At 39.9% G+C, this 22,744-nt stretch overlaps 1 protein-coding gene across 1 annotated transcript; it reads left to right on the forward strand.

Moving 5' to 3' along the window:
- The first annotated feature begins 782 nt into the window (after nt 1-782).
- On the forward strand, nt 783-21,123 carry LOC133245044 (cytochrome c oxidase subunit 7A2, mitochondrial-like). The gene is made up of 3 exons (XM_061412967.1): nt 783-804; nt 1,716-1,835; nt 20,850-21,123. Exons 1-3 carry the CDS (start codon nt 783-785, stop codon nt 21,098-21,100), a joined length of 393 nt encoding a protein of 130 aa, XP_061268951.1. The 3' UTR covers nt 21,101-21,123.
- Nucleotides 21,124-22,744: the final 1,621 nt, after the last annotated feature.

Genomic DNA, 22,744 nt, shown 5'->3' on the forward strand with positions numbered 1-22,744 from the left:
AGTGGGGTGCCATTGCCTTCTCCGCGTAACTCATTACTGGATACTTAATTGCACTCCAGAGAGAAGAAATCTAGCTCCACCCACTAGAACACCAATACAAGTTTCCCTAACCAGGAAACCTTGACAAGCCACCCATACAACCCCCACCCACAGTGAGGAAACTCTACAATAAAGAGAATTCCACAAACTGCCAGAATACAGAAAGGCCACCCCAAACACAGCAATATAAACAAGATGAAGAGACAGAGGAATATCCAGCAGGTAAAGAAACAGGATAAATGCCCACCAAACCAAACAAAAGAGGAAGAGATAGGGAATCTACCTGACAAAGAATTCTGAATAATGATAGTGAAAATGATCCAAAATCTTGAAAACAGATATGTTCCTTGACCTTTTGAGTGTGCATAATGTAAACTGACAATCACAGTACTTTGTGGAAGTGTTTTTATAGGAGAAACAGAATAAACTGTGAATCTCTTTTATGGGTCTAAACTTATACCTAATTATCAGAGAGGATATCCCAGAGGAAATGATGTCTAAGTAGATGAAAATTGGGGTTGGGAGTCTGGAGAGGATTCCAGGTAGACAGAGGAGAAAAGTCTACAAGCAAGTGAAATTCTAGAAAGAGTCTATAACTGAAGATAATCTGGTATGGTTTGAGCTTAGATTACAAGGATGGAAGAGGGGGAGGGAAAACTAAAAAGCAAAATTATTCAGATTAGTATAAGCCAAGATAATACATTAGGACCATATACTAAAAAGGAGGTTCTAAACTCGGTCCCATGGCCATGTGGGGAGTCATGGGTGAGCTTCAGGGAATAGCTTGATTAAATTTTTTGCATAAATATATTCTCGAAGGGTTCCAACAAGTCATTTTTGTTAAGAACAAAAATTTCTTCCTTGTTGTCCCTCCCCCACCAACACATAATAACTATTTGTGATATGTTAGCAATTGGACCTTGGCAACTTCATTCACTCATTCACACATCCATATATTTATCAAATATTTATTGAATTTTTTTGTAAACAGGGGGTACAATGGTGAATAAGAGATGACAGACTTCTAAAGGGGAGGACAGGAAATAAGCAACAAATGAATGAGATTTCATAGTAATAAACATTATAAAGAAACTAAAATAAGAGATGTTGATAGAGAGGAAGGCTTCCCTGAGGAAATAACAGTTGAGCTAAAACTTGAATTGGCTAGAAACTGAAATAGCTAATGAAAGACTCTGAGACAGAATTGATTTGATATATTTGCTGAATTGAAAGAAGGTCATTGTAACTGCAATATAAATAGTTAGTGGGAGAGTAGTACAAAATAGGATGCAACATTGGAGAAAAGGATAGGAACCAAGTCATATTGATCATGGCCAGGAATTTGAATTTTATTCACAATACCATGGGAAATCATTGAAAAAATTTAACAGTAGTATCACATAATCTGATTTATGTTATGGAAAAAAAATGTAGAGAAGAGTAGAAATAGGGAGAGACTAGTTAGCAATCTGTTGCAGTAGTTCAAATGAGATGATTTCATTTTAGTAATGGAAATGGAAATTAGTATATAAATTTGAGATTATATTTTGGACCAATACCTAGCTGCCTGTGCATAGGCATGAAAAGATGACTAACTGCAATAGATGAAATTCTCCAAATACAAATACTTTTTACATGGAAAATACTAAAGAAATTTCCACAGAATTTCTTCACAGATCTGACAGACAAAACCAAGTCAAGATATGTGAGTTCAAACTTCAACCCTGTCGTTTGTGACTTTGGGTCAACCAGCGATGTACCTTCTCTTGGTCAATTTTCGTATATAAAATGTGAAGGTAATAAAATATGAAATCATCCAACACTCCTGGTTCCGAGTGAATTTTGTTTAGTTCTAAAATGAGCAATAAATAACTTCAGCAACAACCAAAGGATCCTTGAGAATGGATAGCTGAAAAAGGGAGAGAAGAAGAGAATCCTGAGGAAAAACTGTATCATTTTTACCAAAAGCGAAATTGCTACCTTTCTGGTGGTGCTCCACATTGAAAACTTGCTTTTAGGATCCCATTAAACATGGTCTTAACTGGCTCATTTTGTTCCTGTATTCAGAAGTGTACACACACAGGCTAGGCAATGAGATTTCCAATGCTAGGTAAACAATGTAGTCTGGCTTCTGAAAATTCATTCCGCATATATTACATGCATTGATATTCAAATATTCACATGAACTTCCCAGGAAGTTCATAGTGATTATGACCTCCACAATCACCTTAATTAGCCCAGGCACTCGCCAAGAGTGTGCCCAGGAGACACTGAGGATGAGCTCAGACCTTTGTGGCTGTGTACTTATAAATCTTCTCTTCCTTTCTCTTTTCTATACACTGTGAAAGCTCTGCAGTTAAAAGTAACTCTAGGAAGCAGGTTTGGTATGGGGGTGTGGAACAGTCTCAAAAGCTTTAATTAGATATCTCCTTCCTTGTGGCTCAGCTGGTAAAGAGTCCACCTGCAGTGCGGGAGACCTGGGTTCAATCCCTGGGTTGGGAAGAACCCTTGGAGAAGGCAATGGCTACCCACTGTAGTGTACAGTCCATGGGGTTGCAAAGAGTTGGACACAACTGAGTCACTAGGGAAACTGGAAACTAGGGACTAGGATTGTTCATATATATATATATATGTGTGTGTGTGTGTGTGTGTGTGTGTGTGTGTGTGTGTGTGTGTGTATATACCAGTCCATTCTGAAGGAGATCAGCCCTGGGATTTCTTTGGAAGGAATGATGCTAAAACTGAAACTCCAGTACTTTGGCCACCTCATGCGAAGAGTTGACTCATTGGAAAAGACTCTGATGCTGGGAGAGATTGGGGCAGGAGGAAAAGGGGACGACAGAGGATGAGATGGCTGGATGGCATCACCGACTTGATGGATGTGAGTTTGAGTGAACTCTGGGAGACGGTGATGGACAGGGAGGCCTGGCGTGATGCGATTCATGGGGTCGCAAAGAGTCGGACACGGCTGTGACTGATCTGATCTGATCTGATATATATATGTATATATTTTAATTATTTGAGATATCTTTTGCTCTCCTAAGCAGCTAAGTCAGTGTTAAGTAACAGTGTAGCTTAGTTAATGTTGTTTGTAGAAATGGGAGTTCTTTGTCATATTGCCATACTGGTATAAAACCAGATAAACACCGTGTGCCTTTCTTCATCCCTTCGTATAGAAACAAGGCTCATGAATTGGGGTATGGAGGCAGCTTGGGTGGGAGTGCAGGGACGAAAGGTAGTTGATGGCATACATAAATTTGCCAGTTGGAAAGTTGATATTCTCACTCTGCACCTAGCATCTTGTAAACGGAGTTAAAGCTTCATTACTATAGTTGATCTGGAAGAAACCTGCTGGAAATAAGCCAATGTTTCAGAAATCTTAAAAGAAAACAAACGATTTTAAGATTTTAGAAATCTTAAAGAAAACATGCTTTTAGGTTGTGCCTGTGAATTTTATGGCTTCCCTGGTGGCTCACTAGTATTTGGATGAACTAGGCTCTAGGCAGTGCCTCTGTGGGTAAGAAAAGAGCTGTTGAATTCCAGTTTTGATTGTTCTCCATATTGTTGCTCAGCTATCACCCCTTCATTCATGTTGATATATTTTAAGAAAAAAACCCCTTGAATTCAGACATTTGAGGTTTCTACACTGCTAGAATATTTCTTTGAATAGCAGGGCAGGAAATCTTCCTGTTGAGCAAACTATTACAGTAAATGAAGTTTGTCCTAAGGGGGATGTCTCTTCTGCTCTTTTGACATATCCCCTTTCATTTTTTTTACCCTACTGAGTTCTAAAAGATAATTAAAAAAAAAGTAAGATCATGACTCTTCTACATGATATAAAAATGAACATGTGTTAAAGACTTTATTTAACACATTCAGTGAGGGAACCAGGCAGATGTTATAACTGGTCAAAAGAGAATCTGTAAAACAGAAGGATTTACATAAATTTATTGGAACAAACAGGCAAGTCAAGGCAAAGCTGGTTTCTTTTTTCCCCAGAGTTGGGAAGTCCATGAAATCTAACAGGACAGAATTTGCATCTTTATCAGTTATGTACATTTTACAGAGTTGTAAAATAATCAAGGACGATGAGGACTAAAGTCAGATAACCTGAAATGGTTTCTTTTAGACGATGCATAGTTTTCTTGTTGTTTAGTTGCTAAATTGTGTCCAATATTTTTTGTGACCCCATGAACTGTAGCCCGCCAGGCTCCGCTGTCCCTGGATTTCCCAGGCAAGAATACTGGAATGGGTTGCTATTTTCTTCTCCAGGGGATATTCCTGACCCAGGGGTAGAACCCTTGTCTCCTGTTTGGCAGGTAGATTCATTACCACTGAGTCACTTGGGAAGCATAGTTTTCTACTGAAGACCCAAAATTCTTGTACAGTTCTTGTATAAATGTATTAATATTATAGAACAAAGTAAGCATCAAGTAAATATGGCAAGTATCAATTGGAGTGCAGTCATTGGTCAGTTGGCAATGCCTGGAGCATTCTCTGAGAAGTCTTTAGGTTCAGCAGGAAAGAGTGTAACAATGGAGTAGTAAATAATGGTATTTGTGGTAGACATTTGATCGTCTGTTATGGAAGAAAGTCATCTGTAAACTAATTTACCCTAGAATATCATGGACTCATTGTTACTTCTCCCAGAGGATTTACATGTAAAAAGAAGAAAGGCACTATGAAGGAAAATATTTAATTTTCTTTATTTCATGTGTGTTACACATGTGAAATTACATAGTTTGGAAAAGTTCAAATGGGAAAAAAAAAGAAAGCATTACAAAATGGAACACAATGAAAAGTCTCCCACACCTGCTTACTGGTTCATTTCACTGTTTTTCTTAACAAAGCAACTGGTGATTACCAGTTTCTTGTGTATCGTTTAAGATATATAAAAAGGCTGAACATAAAGTATATTGCATGTTATTAGAAATTATTTGTTTGGTCTCATAGTTACTTTTAAGGTCTTAGCTATTAAGTGGAGTCCCTACACATGCGACCAAAAGTGTGAAATTTTTTATGTGCCTTTATTTTTTTTTTCTTAAAATGTTTTGCTTTGAATTATGAAATATTATAAGCACGTAGAAGTTCAGAAAGTAACATAATAGGCATCCATGCACCCTTCACAGATTATAGATTTAGAAATATTGCCAGATCCTCAGAAGAATAGATAAATATTACTGAATTAAAGTTCAACTCTTCTAGCATTACCTTTTCTTTCTTGCACCAGAGGAAACTATGATAGTATTCTCAGGTTGACATTGATCATTTCTATGCATATTTTCCCTACATATGTATATATGTAGAATACATGTACATAAATGCCTATACTATGCCTGAGTGTGTATGAGCTCAGAGGCACACACACACACACACACACACACACACATGCATGTGTATTAACACACACACACACCATATGCTATTATATTTGTGCAGAATTTACATTATCCTGCTCAGTCAGTTCAGTTCAGTTACTCAGTCCTGTCCGACTCCTGGCGACCCCATGGACCACACCACACCAGGCATCCCTGTCTACCACCAACTCCGGAAGTTTATTCAAACTCATCTCCATTGAGTCGGTGATGCCATCTAACCATCTCATCCTCTGCTGTCCCCTTGTCCTCCCACCTTTAATCTTGCCCAGGATCAGGGTCTTTTCAAATGAGTCAGCTCTTCACATCAGATGGCCAAAGTGTTGGAGTTTTAGCTTCAACATCAGTCCTTCCAATGAACACTCAGGATGGATCTCCTTTAGGATGGACTGGTTGATCACCTTGCAGTCCAAGGGACTCTCAAGTCTTCTCCAACACCACAGTTCAAAGTCATCAGTTCTTTGGCATCAGCTTTCTTTATAGTCCAACTCTCATATCCATATGTGACTACTGGAAAAACCACAGCCTTAAAGAGATGGACCTTTGTTGGCAAAGTAATGTCTCTGCTCTTCAATATGCTGTCTAGGTTGGTCATAGCTTTCCTTCCAAGGAGTAAGCGTCTTAATTTCATGGCTGCAGTCACCATCTGCAGTGATTTTGGAGCCCCCAAAAATAAAGTCTGTCACTGTTTCCATTGTTTCCCCATCTATTTGCCATGAAGTGATGGGACCAGATGCCATTATCTTAGTTTTCTGAATGTTGAGCTTCAGGCCAACATTTTTACTCTCCTCTTTCACTTTTACCAAGAGGCTGTCTCGTTCTTCACTTTCTGCCTGTCGTGTCATCTGCATATTTGAGGTTACTGATATTTCTCCTGGCAATCTTGATTCCAGCTTGTGCTTCATCCAGTCAGCATTTCCCATGATGTACTTTGCATATAAGTTAAATAAGCAGGGTGACAATATACAGCCTTGATGCACTCCTTTATCTATTTGAAATCAGTCTCTTGTTCAATGTCCAGTTCTAACAGTTGTTTCCTGACCTGCATACAGATTTCTCAAGAGGCAGGTCAGGTGGTCTGGTATTCCCATCTCTTTCAGAATTTTCCACAGTTTATCCTGCTCTATGCATCTTTTGGAAACTGCCCTAATAAATATTACTTTTGAAATTTATCCCTAGTAATACAGTGCTAAGTTGCCTTGGTTGTGTCTGACTTTTTATGACCCCATGGACACTAGCCTGCCAGGCTCCTCTCTCCATGGGATTCTCCAGGGAGGAATACTGGAGAGGATTGCCATGCCCTTCTCTCGGGGATCTTTCTGACCCAGGGATCAGACCCATGTCTCACATCTCCTGTATTGGCAGGCGGATTCTTTACTACTATTGCCACCTGGGAAGTGATACAATATATGTAATTAATTTATTTTTATTGCTATATAGTGTTAAGAGATTAAACTGGGGCATATTAAAAAATGTAAGAGTTTATTTGAGCAAAAATTGATTTGAATTGGGCAGCACCAAACCAGAAGTGATTAGGAGCACTCCATCAACAGGAGCTAAGGAAAGACCTTTATAAGGAAGAGGTGGAAACAAAGCAAAGCTATTATTTGATTGGCTGCTGCTTAAGTGGTTGCCTTATTTGGGAAAGCTTAGTTGTCTGTGATTGGTTGTCCTTAGGTTCCAATTTCTTAACTGTTGACTGAAAAAATAAAATGCATAATGTGAGATTTGTGAGTTTGTTTTATTTGGGACAAAAATGAGGACTGTAGCCCAGGAGATGGCATTTCAGATAGCTCTGAGAAACGGCTCCAAAGATGTAGGGGAGAGGTCAGTATTATACATGATATTAGTGAAGGAGGCATATGTGCAATTAAGCACTCATTTTGGCAGAAGCTTGTTGCTCAGTCATGAGAAGTAGGCATCATCAGTAATGATTTTTAATGCTTTTCTAGATAGAAGAAGATGCAGGAATTGGGCTCATAAAATCTTCTCCTGAAAATATCTGTCTGAAGGCCTGTTCTGCCAGTTTTTCCTAGAGCATGGAATGCCTCATTCCTGATCTCCACCTTGAACTTCTTTCAGGGTGTGTTGAAGGTCAGCAGCTTCAGCAATTGTGACTTAATCCTTGTAGAGGTAGACAGCAAGTTCTAATTTTTAGTTGACATCACCTTGAGGCATTTCAGGCTTAGGTCTTGGTTTGCTTAAGTAGGCTGCTAAGGCACTGAAGGCAGCTCACTCTAATGGCCACTTTGTTTAATTAGTTTAACAATAGTACTCCATTGTATGAATAAACAGTATATTTTCTGTCCCCAAATGATGGACTATTAGGTTGATATCACTTTTTTGTTGTCAAAAGTATTCCAATAAACACCCATTTTAATGTCTCCGTGTTTTCTATGTCTAAGGAAAAGCCTCAGTGTTTTCCTTCCTCTGTGGAGAAAAACCCAGTTCTTCCCTCTTGAGTGTTCTTCCTTGTGTGTTTCTTTACTTTTACACAGAACACCTTACTTTTTCCATTTATGGTCATTAAATGTGTGGAAGTTTTCCTTCCACAATAAACAGCTTTCTGTGGCACCAGCTGTATAAGTGAAAAGTCGCTCAGTTGTGTCCAACTCTTTACAACCCCATAGAGTCCATGGAATTCTCCAGGCCAGAATACTGGAGTGGGTAGCTGTTCCCTTCTCCATGGGATCTTCCTAACACAGGGATTGAACCCAGGCCTCCTGTATTGCAAGCAGATTCTTTACCAGCTGAGCTACAAAAGAAGCCCAAGAATACTGGAGTGAGTCTATCCCTTCTCCAGCGGATCTTCCCAACCCAGGAATCGAACCAGGGTCTCCAGCACTGCAGATGGTTTCTTTACTAACTGAGCTATCAAAGATGTCTTATCAGTTCAGTTCGGTTCAGTCGCTCAGTCGTGTCCGACTCTTTTTTTTTTATTATTATTTTTATTTTACATTTTAACTTTACAATATTGTATTGGTTTTGCCATATATCAAAATGAATCCACCACAGGTATACATGTGTTCCCCATCCTGAACCCTCTTCCCTCCTCCCTCCTCATACCATCCCTCTGGGTCACCCCAGTGCACCAGCCCCAAGCATCCAGTATCGTGCATCAAACCTGCACTGGCGATTCGTTTCATATATGATATTATACATGTTTCAATGCTATTCTCCCAAATAATCCCACCCTCTCCCTCTCACACAGAGTCCAAAAGACTGTTCTGTACATCAGTGTCTCTTTTGCTGTCTCGTATACAGGGTTATTGTTACCATCTTTCTAAATTCCATATATATGCGTTAGTATACTATATTGGTGTTTTTCTTCTGGCTTACTTCACTCTGTATAATAGGCTCCAGTTTCATCCACCTCATTAGAACTGATTCAAATATATTCTTTTTAATGTCTGAGTAGTATTCCATTGTGTATATGTACCATAGCTTTCTTATCCATTCATCTGCTGATGGACATCTAGGTTGCTTCCATGTCCTGGCTATTATAAACAGTGCTTCGATGAACATTGGGGTACACGTGTCTCTTTCAATTCTGATTTCCTCAGTGTGTATGCTCAGCAGTGGGATTGCTGGATCATAAGGCAGTTCTATTTCCAGTTTTTTAGGAATCTCCACACTGTTCTCCATAGTGGCTGTATTAGTTTGCATTCCCACCAACAGTGTAAGAGGGTTCCCTTTTCTTCACACCCTCTCCAGCATTTATTGCTAGTAGACTTTTGGATCGCAGCCATTCTGACTGCGTGAAATGGTACCTCATAGTGGTTTTGATTTGCATTTCTCTGATAATGAGTGATGTTGAGCATCTTTTCATGTGTTTGTTAGCCATCTGTATGTCTTCTTTGGAGAAATGTCTATTTAGCTCTCTGGCCCATTTTTTGATTGGGTCATTTATTTTTCTGGAATTGAACTGTAGGAGTTGCTTGTATATTTTTGAGATTAGTTGTTTGTCAGTTGCTTCATTTGCTATTATTTTCTCCCATTCTGAAGGCTGTCTTTTCACCTTGCTTAGAGTTTCCTTTGTTGTGCAGAAGCTTTTAAGTTTAATTAGGTCCCATTTGTTTATTTTTGCTTTTATTTCCAATATTCTGGGAGGTGGGTCATAGAGGATCCTGCTGTGATGTATGTCAGAGAGTGTTTTGCCTGTGTTCTCCTCTAGGAGTTTTATAGTTTCTGGTCTTACGTTTAGATCTTTAATCCATTTTGAGTTTATTTTTGTGTATGGTGTTAGAAAGCGTTCTAGTTTCATTCTTTTACAAGTGGTTGACCAGTTTTCCCAGCACCACTTGTTAAAGAGATTGTCTTTAATCCATTGTATATTCTTGCCTCCTTTGTCAAAGATAAGGTGTCCATATGTGCGTGGATTTATCTCTGGGCTTTATATTTTGTTCCATTGATCTATATTTCTGTCTTCGTGCCAGTACCATACTGTCTTGATAACTGTGGTTTTGTAGTAGAGCCTAAAGTCAGGCAGGTTGATTCCTTCAGTTCCACTCTTCTTTCTCAAGATTGCTTTGGCTATTTGAGGTTTTTTGTATTTCCATACAAATTGTGAAATTATTTGTTCTAGCTCTGTGAAGAATATCATTGGTAGCTTGATAGGGATTGCATTGAATCTATAAATTGCTTTGGGTAGTATACTCATTTTCACTATATTTATTCTTCCAATCCATGAACATGGTATATTTCTCCATCTATTAGTGTCTCTTTGATTTCTTTCACCAGTGTTTTATAGTTTTCTATGTATAGGTCTTTAGTTTCTTTAGGTAGATATATTCCTAAGTATTTTATTCTGAAAAGAATAAAATTTCATTGCAATGAAAATTGCAATGGTGAATGGAATTGTTGCCTTAATTTCTCCTTCTATTTTCTCATTATTAGTGTATAGGAATGCAAGGGATTTCTGTGTGTTGATTTTATACCCTGCAACTTTACTATATTCATTGATTAGTTCTAGTAATTTTCTGGTGGAGTCTTTAGGGTTTTCTATGTAGAGGATCATGTCATCTGCAAACAGTGAGAGTTTTACTTCTTCTTTTCCAATTTGGATTCCTTTTATTTCTTTTTCTGCTCTGATTGCTGTGGCCAGAACTTCCAAAACTATGTTGAATAGTAATGGTGAAAGTGGGCACCCTTGTCTTGTTCCTGACTTTAGAGGAAATGCTTTCAATTTTTCACCATTGAGAATAATGTTTGCTGTGGGTTTGTCATATATAGCTTTTATTATGTTGAGGTATGTTCCTTCTATTCCTGCTTTCTGGAGAGTTTTTATCATAAATGGATGTTGAATTTTGTCAAAGGCTTTCTCTAGTCATTTCTGACTCTTTGCGACCCCATGAATCACAGCACACCAGGCCTGCCTGTCCATCACCAACTCCCGGAGTTCACTCAAACTCATGTCCATCGAGTCAGTGATGCCAGCCAGCCATCTCATCCTCTGTCATCCCCTTCTCCTCCTGCCCCTAAACCCTCGCAGCATCAGGGTCTTTTCCAATGAGTCAACTTTTCTCATGAGGTGGCCAAAGTATTGGAGTTTCAGCTTCAGCATCAGTCCCTCCAAAGAACACCCAAGACTGATCTCCTTTAGAATGGACTGATTGGATCTCCTTGCAGTCCAAGGGACTCTCAAGAGTCTTCTCCAACACCACAGTTCAAAAGCATCAATTCTTTGGCACTCAGCTTTCTTCACAGTCCAATTCACACATCCATACATGACCACTGGAAAAACCATAGCCTTGACTAGACGGACCTTTGTTGGCAAAGTAATTCTTCTGCTTTTCAATATGCTATCTAGGTTGGTCATAACTTTCCTTCCAAGGAGTAAATGTCTTTTAATTTCATGGCTGCAATTACCATCTGCAGTGATTTTGGAGCCCCAAAAGATAAAGCCTGATACTCTTTCCACTGTTTCCTATAGTGTAACTTAACTGTTGCACTGTCTATCCCAGCTCCTTCAGATCACCTGTTTCTGACCTGACTGGTATAGATTAGAGGATCCAATGATCCCCTCCTTAGGTCCCGTTAATTTGCTAGAGTAGCTCACAGAACTCAGGGAGACACATTTACCAGATTACTAAAGGATATGATAAAGGAAGCAGATGAACCAGCCCAGTGTGTACACAGAAGAACTATACAAAAAAGATCATGACCCAGATAACCATGAAGGTATGATCACTCACCTAGAACCAGACATCCTGGAATGTGAAGTCAAGTGGGCCTTAGGAAGCATCACTACAAACAAAGCTAGTGGAGGTGGTGGAATTCCAGTTGAGCTATTTCAAATCCTAATGCTGTGAAAGTGCTGCACTCAATATGTCAGCAAATTTGGAAAACTCAGCAGTGGCCACAGGGCTGGAAAAGGTCAGTGTTCATTCCAATCCCAAAGAAAAGCAACCCCAAAGAATGCTCAAACTACTGCACAATTGCACTCATCTCATACACTGCTGCTGCTGCTGCTAAATCACTTCAGTCGTGTCTGACTCTTTGCGACCCCATAGACAGCAGCCCACCAGGCTCCCCTGTCCCTGGGATTCTCCAGGCAAGAACACTGGAGTGGGTTGCCATTTCCTTCTCCAATGCATGAAAGTGAAAAGTGAAAGTGAAGTTGCTCAGTTGTGTCTGACTCTTTGCTACCCCATGGACTGCAGCCCACCAGGCCCTTCCGTCCATGGGATTTTCCAGGCAAGAGTACTGGAGTGGGGTGCCATTGCCTTCTCACACACTAGTAATGTTCAAAATTCTCCAAGCCAGGCTTCAACAGTACATGAACTGTGAACTTCCATATGTTCAAGCTGGGTTTAGAAAAGGCAGAGGAACCAGAGATCTTATTGCCAACATGCTTTGGATCATCAAAAAAGCAAGAGAGTTCCAGATAAACATCTACTTCTGCTTTATTGACGATGCCAAAGCCTTTGACTATGTGGATCACAACAAACTGGAAAACTGTTAAAGAAATGGGAATACTAGACCACCTGACCTGCCTCCTGAGAAATCTGTATGCAGGTCAAGAAGCAACAGTTAGAACTGGACATGGAACAACAGACTGGTTTCAAATAGGAAAAGGAGTACTTCAAGGCTGTATATTGTTGCCTTACTTAGTTAACTTATATACAGAGTACAACATGAGAAATGCTGGACTGGATGAAGCACAAGCTGGAATCAAGATTGCCAGGAGAAATATCAGTAAGCTCAGATATGCAGATGACACCACACTTATGGGCAGAAAGTGAAGAAGAACTAAAGAGCTTCTTGATGAAAGTGAAAGAGGAGAGTGAAAAAGTTGGCTTAAAACTCAACATTCAAAAAACTAAGATCATGGCATTTGGTCCCATCACTTCATGGCAAATAGATGGGTAAACAATGGAAACAGTGTCAGACTTTATTTTTGGGGGCTCAAAAATCACTGCAGATGGTAACTGCAGCCAAGAAATTAAAAGATGCTTGCTCCTTGAAAGAAAACTTATGACCAACCTAGACAGCATGTTAAAGAGCAGAGACATTACTTTGCCAACAAAGGTCCATCTCTTCAAGGCTGTGGTTTTTCCAGTAGTCATGTATGGATGTGAGAGTTGGACTATAAAGAAAGCAGAGTGCCGAAGAACTGATGACTTTGAACTGTGGTGTTGGAGAAGACTCTTGAGAGTCCCTTGGACTGCAAGGAGATCCAACCAGTCCATCCTAAAGGAAATTAGTCCTGAATATTCATTGGAAGGACTGATGCTGAAGCTGAAACTGCAATCCTTTGGCCACCTGATGGGAAGAACTGACTCATTTGAAAAGACCTGGATTCTGGGAAAGATTGAAGGTGGGAGGGAAAGGGGACGACAGAGGATGAGATGATTGGATGACATTACTGACTTGATGGACATGAGTTTGAGTAAGCTCCAAGAGTTAGTGATGAACAGGGAAGCCTGGTTGCTGCAGTCCATGGAGTCACAAAAGAGTCAGACACGACTAAATGACTAAAATGAACTGAACTGAATGTGTATGTTTGCTAGTCAGGAAACTCCCTGTCCCCAGAAATACTGGGATTTTATGGAGGCTTCCTCACATACATATGATCAGTCATAAACTCCATTTCCAGTCACTCTCCACTTTCTAGAGGATTGAGGGGAGAGCTAAAAATTCTTAACATCTTATCTTGACTTGATCTTTCTTGTGACCAGCCCTATCCAGGAGTCATCCAGGAGCCCATCTAGAGTCAACTCATTAAACAAAAGATGCTCCTAGTGCTCTTATCAGAGATTTACAAGGTTTTTAGGATCCCTGTGTCAGGGAAACTTAGTTGCTCAGTGGTGTGAGACTCTTTGAGACTCCATGGACTGTAGCCTGCTGGGCTCCTCTGTCCGTAGGATTCTCCAGGCAAAAGTACTGGAGTGAGTAGCCATTCCCTTCTCTAGGGGGTCTTCCCAACCCAGGGATTGAACCCGGTCTCCTACATTGCAGGCAGATTCTTTACCATCTGTGCCACACATATTAGGACAAGAGATGCTCCTAGTATTCTTGTCATCTTGGAAATTGCAAAAGTTTTAGGAACTCTGTGCCAGGAACCCAGTGAAAAATTGCTGTGTTCTATAGTATATGCAACTTCACATAAACTGAAATTTGCTTTTTCAGAGTGGCTGTACCATCACACCCTTTAACAGCAATCTATCACTAATGCTTGTTTTCAGGTTTACTGTTTGTTTGTTTTTTTGCCAGGCTGGAGGGTATTGTTATTTAATTTTTGTTTTCTGGTATACTAGTAAGGTTGATCATGTTTTTCTTGTCCATTACAGATTTTCCTTCTCTGAATTGTCTATCCATCTGTTGGGTGGCTTGGCTTTTTCTTATTGATTTGAAGAAACTTCTAAAATATTAAGGTATGAATATTTTTGTGATTACAAAATTTCAAATTTCTTTTAATATTATGAAATTTATCTTTTAACTTTATCACACCTTTTGACATGTAGAAGCTTATCGTTTTAATGTTGATTTGTCTTTTCTTCTATGGTATGTACCCCTTTTTGGGGTGATCATAATAAATCCTTTCCTAACTGGTGGCATTATAATATATCAGTTTCAGCAGGCTGAGGTGCATTTCTCAGATTTTCCTTCTGTGTTTTCAGTTAAGGCAGGCCACATAAAGAGATTCTTGTGAGAGATTTGGAGACTGAAGTGAAGCAACAGGGATTTTGTAGCTCAGACACTTTTATTGCATATCTGAAAGATCGCCTAATTGGCATGAAGCAGCAGTCAGGCTGTAACTGCTCTGCCTTTTCCTGAATCTTTCTTTAGTTGCTCTAACGCCTGGGCTGGATGTGTGTGTTTTATAAGCTCCATGAGGAAGAGCCCCAGTTTCTATAGGATACCTATATGTTTCTCGCTTCATGCTTATCTTGCCTTCCCAACTTTCTGCCCCACGGACTTAAAGCTCCAGCATCACACGGGAAGACGCAGCAGGCTCACGGAAACTGGGTAACCAGCTTCCACAGTCACATAAAGTCAAATTCACATGACAAATCACAAACCATGTGTGCCTATATGACTGAAACTCTGACTGATACAGTATGTTTATGACATAAAGAAAGCCTTCTATAGCTTTTTGTAATAGCTATATTTTTCCCATTTAGGTATTTAGTGCATCTAAACTTTACCTTTTTGTGTGGTGTTGTACACAGACCAAAACTATATATTTTTTAAATGCTGTTTATCTATCCTTATTCCAGCAATTTCTCTGTCACAAATAAAATATCTATATGTCCACATCAACCTTTTAATTTATTCTCTTTCATTAGTCCACTTACATGTAGATGGCACACTATCAGAATTACTGCTGCCTCACAGTTAGTGTTAGATAAGCCTTATTTGATTCTTTCTTTCAAAATCATGTTGGTTATTTTGGCTCTCTATACTAACATAGGAATTTTAGTAGAAACTTACCAAGTTTCATGAAAAAAAAAAAGGGGGGGATTTTGTCTGTAGTAACCCTTGCTATATAGATCAAATTAGGGAGAATTGCTTTATGTTCAAGACCTCCCATCTAAGGACATGATATATTGCTCTCCCTGCACTTAAAGTCAATAGTCTTTATTTTTAGAGCAGTTTTAGGTTTATAGAAAAATTGAGCAGAAAATAATGAATTTGTTACAGTTTATGTGCCAGTACTTACATAATATTAACTAAAGTCTGTAAATTACTTAGGGTTCACTCTGTGTTGTGTTTTCAGTGGGGTTTGACCCATATATAATGACATGAATTCACCATTACAGTATCATGCAGGGTAGTTTCACTGCATTAAAGATTCTCTGCATTCCACTTATTCATCCCTCCCTCCCAAACCCTGCCAACCACTGAGCTTTTTACTGTCTCTACAGCTTTGTCTTTTCCACAGCGTCATACATTTGAAATCATATGGTATATAGTCTTTTGAGATTGGCATCTTTCACTTAGCAATATGCATTTCAGTATCCTCCATGTATTTTCATGGCTTAAAAGTTCATTTCTTTTTATTACTGAATAATATTATGTTATATGCATGTACCAGAGTTTGTTTATCCATTCACTGTTGAACAATATCCTAACTGCTTCAGGTTGTCGCAATTATGAATAAAGCCGCTGTAAACCTACATGTTTAGGTTTTTGTGTAGATGTGAGTTTTCAACTCATTTGTATAAATACTAAGGAGCATGATTACTGAATTGTATGTTAAGAATATGTTTAGTTTCATAAGAAACTGTCATGTGGTCTTCCACTATGACTGTACAGTTTTGCATTCCTCCCAGCAATGAATGAGAATTCCTGTTGCTCCACAGACTCTGAGGTGGCTCAGTGGTAAAGAAACTGCCTGCCAGTGCAGGAGATGCCGGTTCAATCACTGGGTTGGCAAGATCCCCTAGAGGAGGAAATAGCAGCCCACTCCAATATTCTTGCCTGGAAAACCCCAGAGACACAAGAGCCTGGCAGGCTATAGGCTATGGGGTTGCAAAGAGTTGGACACGACTGTGCAGTTGAGCTGGAGAAGGCAATGGCACCCCACTCCAGTACTCTGGGCCTGGTAAATCCCAAGGATGGAGGAGCCTGGTGGGCTGTAGTTCATGGGGTCTCGAAGAGTTGGACACAACTGAACGACTTCACTTTCACTTTTCACTTTCATGCATTGGAGAAGGAAATGGTGACCCACTCCAGTGTTCTTGCCTGGAGAATCCCAGGGACGGGGGAGCCTGGTGGGCTGCCATCTCTGGGGTCGCACAGAGTCGGACACAACTGAAGTGACTTAGCAGCAGCAGCAGCAGCAATGCAGCTGAGCACACACACACACTCACTTGGAGCTGTGTTTTGGATTTTAGTCAGTTGGCATCTGGTCCCATCACTTCATGGCAAATAGATGGGTAAAAAATGGAAACAGTGAGAGACTATTTTTTTTGGTCTCCAAAATCACTGCAGATGGTGACTATAGCCATGAAATTAAAAGACACTTCCTCCTTGGAAGAAAAGCTATGACCAACCTAGACAGCATATTGAAAAGCAGAGACATTACTTTGCCAACAAATGTTCGTCTAGTCAAGGCTATGGTTTTTCCAGTAGTCATGTATGGATGTGAGAGTTAGACTATCAAGAAAACTGAGCGCCGAAGAATTGATTTTTTTTGGACTATGGTGTTGGAGAAGACTCTTGAGAGTCCCTGGGACTGCAAGGAGATCCAACCAGTCAATCCTGAAGGAAATTAGTCCTGAATATTCATTGGAAGGACTGATGCTGAAGTGCATCAGCAGTGCTGCAATACTTTGGCCACCTGATGTGAAGAACTGACTCATTTAAAAAGACCCTGATGCTGGGAATGATTGAAGGCAAGAGGAAAAGGGGATGACAGAGGATAAGATGGTTGGATGGCATCACCGACTCAGTGGACATGAGTTTGAGTAAGCTCCAGGAGTTGGTGATGGACAGGGAAGCCTAGTGTGCTGCAGTCCATTGGGTCACTAAGAGTCGGACACGACTGAGTGACTGAACTGAACTGAACTGAATATATGTATGCTGCTGCTAAGTCGCTTCAGTCGTGTCTGACTCTGTGCAACCCCTTAAACAGCAGCCCACCAGGCTCCCTCGTCCCTGGGATTCTCCAGGCAAGAATACTGGCGTGGGTTGCCATTGCCTTCTCCGGAATATTAATGGTATCTTATTAGTTAATTTGCAATTCCATGGTGATATATGATCTGAATTTTTTTGTGTGTATTCACTTGCCATCTGTATATCTTTGGTGAAGTGTCTGTTCATATCTTTTGCTCATATTTTAATTTGGTTATTTGTTTTCTTATCATTGAGATTTAAGAGTTCTTGTATATTTTGAATACTAGTTCTTTATCAGGTGTTTTGCAGAGATTTCCTACCAGTCTAGTACTTGTTTTCATTCTCTTAGTGTCTTTCATACAGTCAAGTTTTAATTTTAATGAAGTCATGTTTGTCAATTATTTTTTTCATCAACCATGCTTTTGATGTTGTATTTAAAAAGTCATTAACAAATCTAAAGTCATCTGAATTTTATCCTATGTTATCTTCTAAGAGTTCTGTAATTTTACATTTTGTATTTATATCTATGATCCATTTTAAGTAAACTTTTGTGAAAAATGTACAGTTTGTACCTACATTTATTTATTTTTTGCATGTTGATATTCAATTGTTCCAGGACCATTTGTTGAAAAGATTACCCTTTCTCATTGAATTGCCTTTGCTCCTCTTTTGGTCATTTCGAGGCTTTCTATTTTGCCCTACTGATTTACTTGTCTTTTCTTTTACCAATTACTCTACTGTCTTGATAACTGTAGCTTTCTAGTAAGTCTTAAAGTTGGGTATTATCAGTCCTCTGACTTTGTTCTTCTCTTGCAATATTTTGTTTATTTTGGGTCTTTTACCACTCCATATAAACTTTAAAATCAGTTGTCAATATTTACAAAATAACTTGCTGTAATTTTTATTGGGATTGTATTGAGTTTACAGATCACATTGAGAAAAACTGACATCTTGACAGTATTATGTCTTTCTATCCTTGTACAGGAAAGTCGCCATTTATTCAGATCTGTGATTTCTTTCATGAGAATTTTGTAGTTTTCCTGATATAAATCTTTTATATATTTTTTCAGATTTACATCTACGTATTTCTTCTTTTTGGGGGACCAAGTTAATGGTATTGGTTTTAATATCAAAATCCAATTATTCCTTGCTGATATTTAAGAGCACAACTGACTTAAAAAAATTTTTTTTTTAATTGAAGGATAATTACTTTACAGAATTTTGTTGTTTTCTGTCAAACCTCAACATGAATCGGTCATAGGTATACATATGTCCCCTCCCTTTTGAACCTCCCTCCCATCTGCCTCCACATCCCACACCTCTTGGTTGATACAGAGCCCCTGTTTGAGTTTCCTGAGCCATACAGCAAATTCCCATTGGTTATCTATTTTACATATGGTAATGTAAGTTTCATGTTACTCTTTCCATACATCTCACCCTCTCCTCCCCTTAAGGGATCCCTGTCTCCTTAAGTCTATTCTCTATGTCTGTTTCTCCATTGCTGCTCTGTAAATAAATTCTTCAGAGCCATTTTTCTAGATTCTGTATATGTGTATTAGAATATGATATTTATCTTTCTCTTTCTGACTCACTTCACTCTGTATAATAGTTTCTAGGTTTATTCACCTCATCAGAACTGATTCAAATGCATTCCTTTTTATGGCTGAGTAATATTCCATTGTGTATATGTAGCACAACTTCTTTATCCATTCATCTGTCAATGGACATCTAGGTTGTTTCCATGTTCTAGCTAAGAAACTCTGGTATTCTTGCCTGGAAAATCTCATGGACAGAGGAGCCTGGGGGCTATAGTCCATACGGTCACAAAGAGTGAGGCTCGACTAAAGCGACTTATCATTTACATACGTAAAGCTCAACATTCAGAAAACGAAGATCATGGCATCTGGTCCCATCACTTCATGGGAAATAGATGGGGAAACAGTGGAAACAGTGTCAGACTTTACTTTTTGGGGCTCCAAAATCACTGCGGATGGTGACTGCAGCCATGAAATTAAAAGATGCTTACTTCTTGGAAAAAAGTTTTGAACAACCTAGGCAGCATATTGAAAAGCAGAGACATTACTTTGCCAACAAAGGTCCATCTAGTCAGGGCTATGGTTTTTCCAGTGGTCATGTATGGATATGAGAGTTGGACTGTGAAGAAAGCTGAGTGCCGAAGAATTGATGCTTTTGAAGTGTGGTGTTGGAGAAGACTCTTGAGAGTCCCTTGGACTGCAAGGAGATCCAACCAGTCCATTCTGAAGGAGATCAGCTGTGGGTGTTCTTTGGAGGAAATGATGCTAAAGCTGAAGCTCCAGTACTTTGGCCACCTCATGTGAAGAGTTGACTCACTGGAAAAGACTCTGATGCTGGGAGGGATTGGGGGCAGGAGGAGAAGGGGATGACAGAGGATGAGATGGCTGGATGGCATCACTGACTCAGTGGACATGGGTTTGGGTGGACTCCAGGAGTTGGTGATGGACAGGGAGGCCTGGCGTGCTGCAATTCATGGGGTTTCAAAGAATTGGACACGACTGAGTGACTGAACTGAACTGAACTGACAATGGTAGATGGTGACTGCAGCCATGAAATTAAAAGATGCTTACTCCTTGGAAGGAAAGTTATGACCAACCTAGATAGCATATTCAAAAGCAGAGACATTACTTTGCCAACGAAGTTTCGTCTAGTCAAGGCTATGGTTTTTCCAGTGGTCATGTATGGATGTGAGAATTGGACTGTGAAGAAGGCTGAGCGTCAAAGAATTGATGCTTTTGAAGTGTGGTGTTGGAGAAGACTCTTGAGAGTCCCTGGGACTGCAAGGAGATCCAACCAGTCCATTCTGAAGGAGATCAGCTGTGGGTGTTCTTTGGAGGGAATGATGCTAAAGCTGAAACTCCAGTACTTTGGCCACCTCATGCAAAGAGTTGATTCATTGGGAAAGACCCTGATGCTGGGAGGGATTGGGGGCAGGAGGAGAAGGGGATGACAGAGGATGAGATGGCTGGATGGCATCACTGACTCGATGGACGTGAGTCTCAGTGAACTCCGGGAATTGGTGATGGACAGGGAGGCCTGGCATGCTGTGACTCATGGGGTCGCAAAGAGTCGGACACGACTGAGCAACTGATCTGATCTGATCTGAGTGACTGAACTGAACTGAACTGAACTGAAAATGGTATGGTGATATTGGATATACATTTCTCACTCCAGTCTATTTTAGTTATTTTCAAGCACAATTTAGAGCAAATAAATATATAAGAGCCAGGAGTTGCTGAGTTTGCAGATGAAACTATTTCTCACTTAATGTCCCCTGGCTAAAAGCTCTGAAAGTAAGAAGTGAATTGTTGCCATTAGTACAGTAATTGAACAAAGATGCTGTGGAATCTGTGGCTCTTCATCAGATTATCCAGAGGACCATAATTACTGCTTCACACAGGAAGTTTGAAAATAAGGTTCCAGAGAAACAAAAGATGTTTCAGGAGGATAATGGAATTCCAGTGCATCTGAAGGGTGGGATAGCTGATGCGGTCCTGTATAGAGCCACCATGATTCTTACAGTTGGTGGAATGGCATATGCCATGTATCAACTGGTTGTGACTTCATTTCCCAATAAGCAGGATTGATTCACTTTATCCTTCCAGCAATCAGTTGGTTCTGTTTCATGCAGCTCTCTGTGGACTGATAAATAGCTAGGTTCTTGGGGATCAGTATTTATTGACTTGTACTAACTGCCACCAATAAAGCAGTCTTTACCATAAAAAAGAAAAGAAATGGTCTTAGGACAAAGGTCAAATTCAGGCAACTACCAGTAAATTTCAGGGTAAAAACCAGATCAAGGGTGTAGCTACAGGACCCTTGTTTAAACCTAAGAAAGAATAAAAATGATGCCTCAGAGACCTTCACAGCTAGACAAAAGAGCTCTAAGAATCTTTTTTTTTCAGAAGTGTGTTTATTTTTTCTATTTATTTATTTTACTTTACAAAATTGTATTGGTTTTGCCATACATTGACTTGAATCCACCATGAGTGTACATGTGTTTCCCATCCTGAACTCCCCTCCCACCTTCCTCCCCATCCTATCCCTCTGGGTCATCCCAGTGCACCAGCCCTGAGCACCCTGTATCATGCATCAAACCTAGACTGGTGATTTGTTTCACATATGATAATTTACATGTTTCAATGCCATCCTCCTATATCATCCTGCCCTCGCCCTCTCCCACAGAGTCCAAAAGACTGTTCTATACATCTGTGTCACTTCTGCTGTCTCTCATACGGGGTTATCGTTACCATCTTTCTAAATTCCATATATATGTGTTAGTATGGGAAATAGAGAAACAGTGGAAACAGTGTCACTTTATTTTTCTGGGCTCCAAAATCACTGCAGATGGTGACTGCAGCCATGAAATTAAAAGACGCTTACTCCTTGGAAGGAAAGTTATGACCAACCTAGATAGCATATTCAAAAGCAGAGACATTACTTTGCCAACAAAGGTTCATCTAGTCAAGGCTATGGTTTTTCCTGTGGTCATGTATAGATGTGAGAGTTGGACTGTGAAGAAGGCTAAGTGCCGAAGAATTGATGCTTTTGAAGTGTGGTGTTGGAGAAGACTCTTGAGAGTCCCTTGGACTGCAAGGAGATCCAATTAGTCCATTCTGAAGGAGATCAGCCCTGGGATTTCTTTGGAAGGAATGATGCTAAAGCTGAAACTCCAGTACTTTGGCCACCTCATGTGAAGAGTTGACTCATTGGAAAAGACTCTGATGCTGGGAGGGATTGGGGGCAGGAGGAAAAGGGGACGACAGAGGATGAGATGGCTGGATGGCATCATTGACTCGATGGACATAAGTCTGGGTGAACTCCGGGAGTTGGTGATGGACAGGGAGGCCTGGTGTGCTGCAATTCATGGGGTCGCAAAGAGTCGGACATGACTGAGTGACTGATCTGATCTGATACTGTATTGGTGTTTTTCTTTCTGGCTTACTTCACTCTATATAATAGGCTCCAGTTTCATCCACCTCATTAGAACTGATTCAAATGTATTCTCTAAGAATCTTAAGAGTGTTCTCCTGTGACACCCTGAATCTCAGCTCACATTAGACAGAGAGCTGTTTCAAAAAGACAGGTGGGTATATTGTTTGTCTAACTGTTGTTCTGTTGCTCAGTCATGTCCGACTTTTTGCAACCCCTTGATTGCAGCACACCAGGCTTCCCTAACCTTCACCATCTTCTGGAGTTTCCTCAAACTCATGTTCATTGAGTCAGTGATG

Source organism: Bos javanicus, chromosome 3, assembly GCF_032452875.1.
Source record: "Bos javanicus breed banteng chromosome 3, ARS-OSU_banteng_1.0, whole genome shotgun sequence".
Taxonomy (NCBI): domain Eukaryota; kingdom Metazoa; phylum Chordata; class Mammalia; order Artiodactyla; family Bovidae; genus Bos; species Bos javanicus.